The 12002-nt window shown below is 32.7% G+C and overlaps 1 protein-coding gene across 7 annotated transcripts in view; it reads right to left on the bottom strand.

The window, feature by feature from the left end:
* The window catches only part of by (focal adhesion protein tensin), a 572440-nt gene that overhangs the window by 509318 nt on the left and 51120 nt on the right, over positions 1–12002 (bottom strand). For all 7 annotated transcript variants that reach the window (XM_074132644.1, XM_074132635.1, XM_074132643.1 and 4 more), the window contains one exon: positions 9240–9337. In XM_074132644.1, coding sequence (XP_073988745.1) covers positions 9240–9323 — 84 coding nt within the window. In that variant the 5' untranslated portion in view covers positions 9324–9337. Of the gene's footprint in view, positions 1–9239; positions 9338–12002 lie in introns of those variants that run through there.

Raw genomic sequence — 12002 nt, forward strand, 5'->3', positions numbered from 1 at the left:
CGTTTTTGGTCAAGCGTGAGCAATCGCGGCACCCATCTTGCGGATAGCTTTGTCATGTCCAAATGTTGATGAAAAATATTATGTACCCGCTCATTCGAGATGCCCACAGCACTAGCAATCTCACGCACCTTCACTCTTCTGTCATCCATCACCATATCATGGATTTTATCAATGATTTCTGGAGTAGTAACCTCAACAGGGCGTCCAGAACGTTCAGCGTCACTTGTGCCCATATGGCCACTCCGAAAATTTTGAAACCACTTTATAAACTGTTCTAATCGAAGGTGCAGAGTCACCATAATGTTTAACAAGCTTCTCTTTAGTCTCCTGAGGTGTTTTGCCTTTCATAAAGTAGTGTTTAATCAACACACGAAATTCTTTTTCGTCCATTTTTTGAAAATCACTCGACTTCCTCGATTCAAACGAATGCCAAACACAAAGAAATTGACCGATCTGGCTGAAACTTGGTGTGTGTTCTTCCAAGAGATGCTACTAACTAAACATAAGTTCGATACGCGCCAGTAGTGCTATCTCTCTGACTTTGCACGGACTTTTCAAACGACCCTCGTAACTCGGTATTTTAGCTACACATTTTGTCCTCCCACTGAGCGATGTAGGACAAAAAATAATAAAAAAATAATAGTTGCTATTAATGTTATTGCATGCAACATTTTATTAATTTTTTAAAATAAATTGCCTTACAGAGCCAACCATTTTTAAATTATTCATAACCAATAAAATGCAATATAAATATTTTAATCGGGTACCTTATATTTAAAATATGTCACCGATAAGATAAAATATTAATCATAATGTTAGAATAAAATAAGAAATAAATAAATTGTAAATAATATATTATAATCCACCAATAAGAATTTCTCTATTCGCCATTCTACGTTCCTCAAACGATAAACTATTAACTTTTTTTTAATGTATTTCTTAATTAAATATTCAAATTTAAAAATTAGCCATGTAAAATTAATTGACTTTGGATAAATTAAGATGTCAACTTGAAAGGAGTGGCAAACTGAAAAATTGTATTGGGCAACTTCATAAATAATTGTATTTTATATATTATTAATTTCTCCATAAACTTTATGAGTTTATAAACGAGAAATGCATAAATAATTATAAATAGTATAAATTTTAATTAAAATATAATATTATTCAAAAAATTTAGCGTCAGCAGACTTGTACGGACTTGCTGACGTAATTTTAAAGGAAGTTTCGTTAGATTTTTTTATTGGAAACTCGTACTTTTAGCTTTACATTTGATTTGCAAGGAGATTAAGAAGTATGGTGATGCTGAGCTCAATAGATCTCGAGAAATTGCGAAGTTTTTCGAGAAAATTGAAATCAGTTTTGTCTCTAGCTTTTCAGAAATTTTATATTAAAATGAAAATAAAAATAAAAATAAATCATAAGTGAAATATATGTTTATACAAATCGTTTATTGTTAATACAATAATTTAAATAAGGTCACAAATCTTCAGCCGAAGATCTAACGGTAAAATGGATGATGACTCCAAGTCTTTTTTTTTGACAATAAATTCTCTAAAATGGTCCACAATAAGGATTCTGTTTCTTGTCAAGCATAATTTGGTGGCGACCATTAAAGCACTAAACAGCATGATATAGCTATTATACGAGTATATCTTAATTGTTTGGCCTTCTGTTTCGCCCTAAAACTCACCCTACTGCTAAAAGGCATTATACGAGTTAATATCGTATATCAAGGGCATACGGGCATTATACAATTTGTACGGAAACAATTGGTGTGGATGAGAGGTTGTAAATACCGGAAATGAGACTGGTGGGCAAATGATTGATGTGACAACTTTAATTTTTTTTTTTTTAGTTCATTTATTTCAACAAATTGGGTGTGGCCTTAATAGCTGCGGAATTATCGGACTTGATGATCTGGGTAAATGTTTTTGTAAGTTTGAAATTAATCAGTGTTGGGTTTTATTAGAGATTATATAGTAGTTTATTTTAGTTTTTGTAATACGACAACTTCCTGAATTGCAGCGTAACTGAAGCGGAAACATAGTTGAAATCAAATTTTCTTTACACTAAACTGAACAACAATCAATCAACCTCGGAAGACGAATTAAAGACCTAGCTGTATCAATCAAGGATACACTTACATGCGCAGTACGATTGATAAAATCAGTGATAACATCATTGCTTACATACCATTTATACGGAAAACTTCAATTGAAGACAGTTCCCAGTTTGTATTGGAGAAGAGTTCCTTGTAAAGTTAGATTTATGCGCTTAATATGATTACATAACTGCGTAATGTGTTAAGAATTTGATGAAAATTTAGGAGCTAGAACCTTAAGAACAAGTCATGAGGGGTTCAAATTTTATATTTTCAAATTTTATGGTACAACGGGCAACGAAATTATTAGATGCCTACACTCGAGTTCGAGTACAATCTCTGCTACTAAAAATGAAGTCACTATAGGATCTTTTAACCAGTTAAATTTAGTTTTGAAAAACCCCCGCACAGAGTGCGGAATTAAAATCAGACAATGACGTGTGTATACAAGTTGAATGCAGGGCAAAACAACCAAAAAGTTTACAACGTCACAATAGTCACAGCAAGCACACTTTTTCTGCAATCTCTGGGGGGCTAGTGATTACAGAGCTCATTCAAAATCTTGCACCGCTTCACGTCATGCATTGCTCCTAGTTAACTAGAGACGCAAGAGCTTTTTGCAAGGAAGAAAAGAGCTTTTTGAATTTTGTGCAAAATGAAATCATGCTCGTACTGGAGGTCTGATCCTCGTATCTAAGGTAAAAAAACGGGCATTGCACAAGGGGGATGAGAGCTTCTATTTGGGTGCGTAATTCCCCAATCTCTAAGGGTACGTTTACAACGGAGCTGTGAGCATAGATGTTAGCGGAGATGATAGCAGTGATGCATTAGCGCTTATAGAATAACCTAGTACATTCTTATGTGAGCGTGCACAACGAAGCTTCGACTAGTGACTCATACGCGCTGCTATAAACGAGCATAGATGATAGAATTGAATTTTTCATTTTTCTACTAGCTGAACTCCCGTATCGGAGCTTCAAAATGGACGTAGAAAAATTATTTAGTGCTGTCTTTACTCATTATTTTTGGTCATTATTTTATTATTTACTTTTAAACAATATTTTGTTTTTTAAATCGTGCTTACATTTATTTTCATGTGTATTTATTTGTTTCTTTTCAATAAAATCAATACTAACCTAAGAGTAATCACTAGTTTTTCTTCTATGGTTATAGGATTTCCATGACAATTTTTCCAATGTTTTCTTAATTTTGACCTTATTTTTTCTAAAATATAGTCGAATGTGGGTTAGACCCATCCTCACGTATTCAAAAAAACGATCCGGATAATTTCTAAGTTCCTTATGTAAATGGTGAAATTCGCCCAAAGTACTTCGTTTTTTATTTATGGGATGTACATGATATTTTCTAAAGCGTTTTTTCTTTAAAATATACCTTTTTGTTGCTGCCGAACATAAAAACTCTTCTTCACTTCTCGGACATGTTGCATGTATCACAGCTCCGTTGGGGCACACTAATCAGCGATTATATTTTACTCTATCAGTTATCATCTCTGCTATCATCTACACTCACAGCTCCGTTGTAAACGTACCCTAATGCGGAGACCAAACATCTGTCAACCACTTATCATTTGGCTGACTCCCACGAACCCCTCCTTATAAAATAATTGGCACTTCTATTTGTAAGTTAAAGGAAACATCCCACCAAATAATATTCTTATTGTATTTTATTAAAATTTCGAGTTTTTATAGTTAATGGCAATTTTATATTTTTCACAACGAGTACGAGTACGTATACACATCAAAGACGCTTAACTGGTTAAGTCGAAATTAGACTTGGCTCTAATTTAGTCATTTCCTCTTCAATCGTGAGAATATAAAAAAAGTAATTATTTTAGTGATAACAAATAATTGTCGCTAATTTCTATTTTTTAAAAACGATAAAAACTGCTCCAAATATTAATTTAAACAGTTTAGCTTTTGTAATTTTTTTTTTTTTTTTAAATATTTGCCTAACATGTGGTGAATCCACTGCAATCCATGTTTGCATTTTATCTACTGTTTACAGTGATAAAGTTTACACTATGGTTTATTTGCAGAACAACGTTATAAATGTTGACAGAATTCAAGTTACAGAAAAACTATTTTCTTTTAACCTAAGGTTATTTATTTAGTCACCGCCACATTTTTCCCGGGCATTTTATTTTTCCCTCCTTTTTTTTCCACAGGATGTATGAGAAGTTTTAATAATTACGAGTTGTGTAACAGAATGTATAAGTTAAGAAGAATTGTAAAAGCGGCCTTGTAAAAAGACTGAGTTTTCTTTTTTATATTTCCTTTTTCAAATTATTTCACCTGAACACACTCAAAAATGTTCATTTTAGAATTACGCTGGAGCTATGCACAAACATATATTTAAAAAAAAAAACTCTATTCGGCGTCAGTGAATTTAAAAACTTGTAATTTTTAATGAAAAATCTATTCATACTTCTCTAATGTTAATTAAAATTTAGAATTTGAACCTGGAAATTCCTTTTAAATTCGAATAAACTAAAAGAAATATAAGTTTGTTCAGAATATTTTCTTGAAAAACTAATAATGTGGAAAAGGTTTGAAAAATGTTATTAAATAGATAAAAAATAAAAATTAATGGTTGCAAACAAGAAATAGTTTGAACATCTCACAATGGAAGGAATAGTAGAATAGTTTGGTCGAATAATTGTTGAGGAAGGAAGTTTGTTACATTAACAGCTGAACATTAAACAGTCCTAGAACAATAGTTCGACACAACAGTCGCAAACAATGGGGTTTGAAAAAAAAAAGTATTTTATTACTAGCTATTATTGTCCGTACTTAATATTTAATAAGATATGGCATTCTAACTTTGTTATTTGGTACAAAGAAATGTTCTATGAAATGGAGAACAAAAACATGTACCTTACCTTACAAGACTTCAACAAAACAGTACAATTTGTTTGGTGTTAAAATTTTTGTGGTCAATAGTTCTTCCCTTAAGGGCTAGAAATTAGGATCATCTGTAGAACGAGTAGTTCAAGGAGTACCGTACACAAACCTGGAGTAACGCGAATATCTTCTCTACATTTCGTTTCTTGATCAAGAAGCACTCATACAAGACTTGTTTTGTGTACTTCAGATGCGAGATCATTGAATCATATCCAGTTAGAATAGAAGAAGCTTCTGATAACAACCTCAACTTCTTCGACCTTTATAACTGGTGAAGAATTTGAAAAACATTGTCAATGCTAGCAAATTGAGCTGTTAAATCGTAGTTCATTTTGTAAAGCAATTGTTTGGGAATGATTTGCACAGTTAACAGAGCTCAATAATCAAGAGCTTTAGCCCCCGTTGATAGCTTGATTCTTAAGATTTTATGTTTCCAATGATGATCGATAGTACAACGCTATCATCGATATTCTAAAAAGTCTTCAATGTGAAAACGAAGAAGTGATTTGTCAAATCTTTAGGATACTAGCAGTATCAATGTTTCTCTTACAATACCTGTTATTGTATACTCGGTTCTTTCTTCCTTTATTGGAAGACCATTTTTGCGAAGAAATAATAAGATAATCATAGATTAAAAGAAAAGTCAAGTGAGTGTTTACATTGAATTTTCTAAAAATACATACAGCAATCCATTATCATTAATTACTGGCTAGTTAATGACTAATTGCTGGTACTAAATACGTAGAGACTTACAAAAATCTTATCAAACAAACAGACGCGCAACAATAAATTACTTATCATTGAGAAGAGGGTGATAGCCCTAGATGGGAGTAAGATAGAAACAGAAATATCTAACACAAATTTACCTGCATGTTAAATCGATAAGTTTAAACGATTAGTATAATCGAAAAAATCGTGACTTTTAGAAGTATCTAAAAAGATACATTTGGTAGTTATTTCCTGTGATATTCTAGAGATAAATTTAATGTAGAAAAAGAGTAAACCAAATAAGTAGGACGGAGTTACTAGCGGATATAAAGTAAAATTCAAAAGAAAATTCCAAAACTTTGATTTTCCTTGTTAAAACATTGGTGGAAAATTTGGGACTAGATTAAAATCTTTGGCTTAAATGCATTACTTTTTTGGGGGGGCGAAAAGATTATTTTATAGTAAAAGAAATCATGTCAGATAAACTGGATTATTCACTGATTTGTTTATTGGTGCTAAATTTTGTCTCTGATGATGACTAAATTTAATTCCAAGTACGCTACAGGAGTGTCATTTTTTATTATAAAAAATAAGGATGTTGAAAGAAAAAAACTAGATGCGATATTTTTGAAGGCGAAACCATTTTGTAAGCAAGCCAATTTGTGAAAACCACTTTTTCCAAATCAGGGCACCTCAAGAAAGATTATTTCCGGTAAAATGTCAAAATTAAAACTGTGTACGATTACATTACTTCCTCTTAGGATAAAAGGATAAATTCGTCAAATTATAGCATAACTCGATAACTTTACCTGAAAAACCAGCTAAATCACACTTTATCTTTTCTTTTTTCTTTTTTGAATATCGTTTTCTATTTCATTTTCTTGAAAAGTCTAATGAAAATTAATTAATTTCTCTAATTTTTTTTTGTCAAGTACACAATTAAAAAGAATATATATATATATTTGTGAGGAAACGGTCTTCTGTTCGGGGTAACAGATGGTTATCACTGCTTGTATTATCAGTCACTGTCATTCTGAAAGTTCATTTCTCTAATGGAATTTTGATGAAAAGCGGTGGCAGGGGGCGGAAAATTCTAACCTAATGAATCTTAATTAAAATACTTCTATACTAAGGTTTCAGGAAAATTTAAAAAGAAAATTAATTCTTTTTTTCCCCACACAGTAAGAAGAAGCAGTAAGATCGTGTTAAATTTTGGATTTTGGGCTGAAACCGGAAATGAACGTTTGGTGGCCTTCTAGATCAAAAAGAAAAAAAAAGAGGTACTAAGGGTATGACGGTAAATTGTGTGGGTCCATAACCTTAATAGCAGAAAGATAGACTTGGTATTTAGTTTAGGTACCACCATTATCGTTCAGGACAATTAGCTTTTAGATAAAATAGCCTACCGGAAGTGAAGCTCCTAATGATTTTTCTTTAAGCGACATTGAAAAACAGCCACATTCGTTTAAAACACAAACTGAAAAAAAAAATCAGTCGGAACAATATCCGCTATTCACTTTAATTTTATTAATTTTTTACTATGTAACAAAATACGTAATCGGTAACTTAGGGACAAAATTTTGGCCGCTTTCTGGCCGTTATTTGCTATATATATAAAAAAAAAAACTTAATTCAAAGAAAATATAATTTCCTTTCCAATTTCCTCCAGGGAAAGCCTCACCAACACAGTTCTTCCAAACTTTTTATTAAGATATACGAAGTTTGTAAAACTTGCGCTATGACATAGAATGATGTAAAAGTAGTAGAATTTTTCACACACCCCCCTTCCAGGCTCGCAAAAGAAAAAAGAAAATAAATTTATTAAAGGCGTCCATTTTTCTGGATTGGATAAGATTTTTTCACGATGGATTACACTAGGGGCAAAATTTAGGACAACCGTCTAGCTGCTCAAGCATTCATCCTCTAGTCAATCTGGAAATTTACGATAACCTAATCTAATAATTAAATTACCTTAGGTGCCGCGGTAGCCGAGCGGTTATAGGCTAGACCCGCAATGCTAAGATGTATTGTTGGTTTAGTGGGTTCGATTCCCTGGTCTAGGCCTTGGATTTTATTTAATGGTTAATATGAGAACTTTATAGAAAAGTATGTTAGGCGGTTATAGGCTAGACCCGCAATGCTAAGATGTATTGTTGGTTTAGTGGGTTCGATTCCCTGGACTAGGCCTTGGATTTTATTTAATGGTTAATATGAGAACTTTATAGAAAAGTATGTTAGGCGGTTATAGGCTAGACCCGCAATGCTAAGATGTATTGTTGGTTTAGTGGGTTCGATTCCCTGGACTAGGCCTTGGATTTTATTTAATGGTTAATATGAGAAATTTACAGTAAAGTAAGTTAGGCGGTTATAGACTAGACCCGCAATGCTAAGATGTATTGTTGGTTTAGTAGGTTCGATTCCCTGGTCTAGGCCTTGGATTTTATTTAATGGTTAATGTGAGAACTTTATAGAAAGTATGTTAGGCGGTTATAGGCTAGACCCACAATGCTAAGATGTATTGTTGGTTTAGTAGGTTCGATTCCCTGGTCTAGGCCTTGGATTTTATTTAATGGTTAATATGAGAACTTTATAGAAAAGTAGGTTAGGCGGTTATAGGCTAGACCCGCAATGCTAAGGTGTATTGTTGGTTTAGTGGCAAAAAAAAAAAAGTGTTAGCAGGAAACACATCAATCTTTACCTTGATTAAAGAATCTGAACAAGATTATCAACAGGAACCGAGAAAACAAGATGAGAAGGATAAGACTAGAAGATATCTTATCGGGCACCAGAAGCTTTACAAGCGCGGACTGTGTTCCAATTGTTTTGAAAGTGAACAGCTGATCTGGTTATCAATATGGCAGAAAATTGGCTTTTAAAAAATGTTGTTACTAACCAGAGTTAAATTTATAGTGGGAGTTGCTGCTTATAAAGAAAATTATTGTAGTTGGAATAAGACAAATTAGTTGACTGAACAAGCAATGACTATATTACTAGAGGATACTCAGATGCCAAAGAAAGGAGATATGGCATATGTTAGGTACAATGCCCAGCAAGAAAGATGAAGAAAATAGACAAGAAAATTATAATGAAATTAGAAGCCTGAATCGTGTGAAATCAGTTTACATCTACGCAGCACGTTTTGGGAGCAACCTCTTAATTGTTTTGAGCCTTCAGTAGACGACGCTTCAGTCTACATTAACACTTTTTTTTTATGTTCCAAAGAACAGATAACACACACAAAAAAAAAAGCATCTAAAAATGACGTAGACACCCCTCCAGCTTTTTTTAAAAACGGAAATGATAGAATGATCTTTGTTTTACGCAAAATCATAATTAGCATCATATGTATACAATTAATTTTATAAAAGACATATTTACAGGAAATGATGACAACATCTTAGGATATGATTTAATAGTTACGTCTTTCTATTACACTATTAATAATAAAATAGTTGTTCACTGCAAAAAAAATAATTACTAAGTATAAGTGAAGAAATTTTTAGTACCTTTAGAAGTAGATGTAAGGGTGCACTGATTGCCGGCCTAGGACGGTCCTCAGGGCTACATAAACAAGCGTTCAACCAAGGCATCACATGGACTAATCCTGTAAAAAATGGGGGATAACAAATATTAAAAATTCTTTGAATAGTTAAAATTATTAAAATAGCAGCATAAATTAGAAAAAAAGGGTGAAAACTTAATATCTAATACTTAGATTGGTGGGAGATACAGAAGGTAAAAGAAGAGAGAGAATGAATGGAAGACTTAACCAGATAAGAAGTGGAAGTTTAAGAGTAGCATTGTGTCTTAAGAAGTTGAGAATGGTCCAGCGATAAAGTATTAAAGATAAGCGTAATATTTTATAACTTTACTATTTAGTATTGTTCTTTACAAAGTGAATGTGGACTTTACAAGTCTTTTAAATATCATCGTCTTTTCATTCTACTTTGTCGCTTTTGACAAGAACATTGATTTCAATCGTGAAATTTGAATTAATTACTTAAATAACGCTCAGTACGATGGGACTAATCTTTGTACAATGGAAAGAGGGTTGCTAACTTTGGGTAATTTCACTGTCTAGAAAACTGAGTGGTGTTAGATGGGGGCTAGAGTGACAAATATCACATGACAGCGAGTGTACCTCTTGTAATTTTTTAATTTCTCTCAGAAGTTTGAAGATATTGAGTGAAGAAGACGAGATAATGCCTGTCGAAACGTAGTTGCCTTTTTATTTTCTTTAAAAAAAAAGTGTTCTTATAAAAATTGCAAAGCCAATAATCAAGAATTCAAAAATCTTTAGATTCTAACATTATGGATGCAAATATCAAAGAATATTGAATTTTCAAATATTTTGTTTATATATATATATATATATATATATATATAAGAAAAACCAGAGTTTACGTTGTGTCAGTATGAGGGGCTTGTATGGCTAAGGATGTTACTTCTCGGGGAGGAAAAACCAAGGCCTGAGAGCTTTACCCAGGAGCCACTCTCCAGCATTAAGAGTCTGACTAAAAGGACAGGTCTGGAGGGTGAGCTTTAAAGTGAGGGGAGCCACAATAGATTTATAGGAGTCGCGGTGGCTTAGGCCTTGAGTCCGCCCTAATTTAATCTAATCAAATCTAAGAGTTTACGTTTAGTTTTGACTTTTATTTAAAAGAAACTTGGAATTTTAAACATTTTTGAACTTAATGATGAACTCTCAGAGGGAGTTTAACTATTTTCATCAATAAGGAAGAGAACGATTATGGAGGGCTGTTATGATTGTCCTTTACCTGCCAATCTAAATACTATTCTTGCATCTGATGATGGCAGCATTTACACAGAGCTCTTTGAATGCATAAAACAAAAACACCAGGATAACTCTGTAAATATTCAAAATACTAAAGAAGAAGCTTCGAAAGAAGAATTTAAATGGCTGATTTGCTAAGCTCAAGTGGCCAAAAAACAAGGGGAAAAAACAAGTATGAAAAATTTTCCACTAAAGGAGCCTATTTTCTTCAGTGGTGGGTTATAAAGTCCCAGGAACAGGAGTTTTTCCCCTTGAAACTTGATTTTCAAGGAGGTTTCTTAGTTAATGATTCTTTTTTATATAGATCTGTCATTTTTACGGCATTAAAAGTTAATTAAATTAAAAGCTCTGTAAAACTATAAAATCCCAGTAGTGGGGAAAGTGGACTAATCACTTCTTCAGGGATCTTGGCTTCCCTGCGGGAATCCCAGCCTAACATATATACCTTACAAGCTTGCAATTTCGAACTTAAGGGAACCAAAAAAAAAGAACATACACATTGAAACCATCAACACTTTAAACTTATTTAAGTGTAAAAGAAAATAATACAATCCCACTTGTAATAAGTGTCAGACACCTGTTCAATTTCATAAATTATTTAACCCCTTTACAATCTCAGAAACATGATTAGTCTTACACCTTGCCGTTCTCCTGTCAAGAAAAAGAATTTGTATTTTTTAATAAAACGTTCCCTGAATGGAATGTTTTTTGGTGTTTTTTAGTAGCCCATTTTACAAGTGAAAACTGAAGGTAAAACCTGGTTCCTATTCCAGGAGAAATGATTAAATTTACTGCAGTTTCTCTGAACGTAACTGGGAGTTAAATTAAATTAATAAAAACCAATTCCAATCCCAATTTTTTTGTTTGCTTGGCTCTTTATTTAGAAATATTAAGGCGCCACGACAGCCGAACGGTTTTTCTAAAATAACCCCTTTACTGGAGACTCCAGAATCTCACAAGATATTCTTCAATTAACTACTGAAATTCCAAAAAAAAAACATTACGCAATGCTTACTCTAACTTGAAACAGAGCAGAATATTTTAACAATTTTTTTTTTCATTACAGAAGTTATTATACTCAAATTATATACTTGAGATTGTATAATGTTGAAAGAAATACTTAGCCATTCACGGTAACAAGTATAACTATCGTTAACAACAACAACAACAAGATAGATAGCTCTTACGTGGGACACCAATTTGTAAATCAACTTGATAAAAGTATTTATTACAAGAAACGCATGTTACGTGTGGCAGGCGTTGAATATACGCTCGAACGAGAATACATTATCTAGGATAGAAGAGTTTAACATTGGCCTTGTCACTTGTAAACTCTCTCTCCTAACTCTCTTTAGTACGTAAAACCTTTACGTCAATAGATCAAATCTATCGTCTATCGGTTTTGATGTGGATAACATGTACTTGAATAAAGTTAAGAAATGTATATTCATTAACGATATAAAAAGAAAAACGA

This window comes from Rhodnius prolixus, unplaced genomic scaffold, assembly GCF_049639745.1.
Source record: "Rhodnius prolixus isolate KJV_2025 unplaced genomic scaffold, Rpr scaffold_4, whole genome shotgun sequence".
NCBI lineage: Eukaryota > Metazoa > Arthropoda > Insecta > Hemiptera > Reduviidae > Rhodnius > Rhodnius prolixus.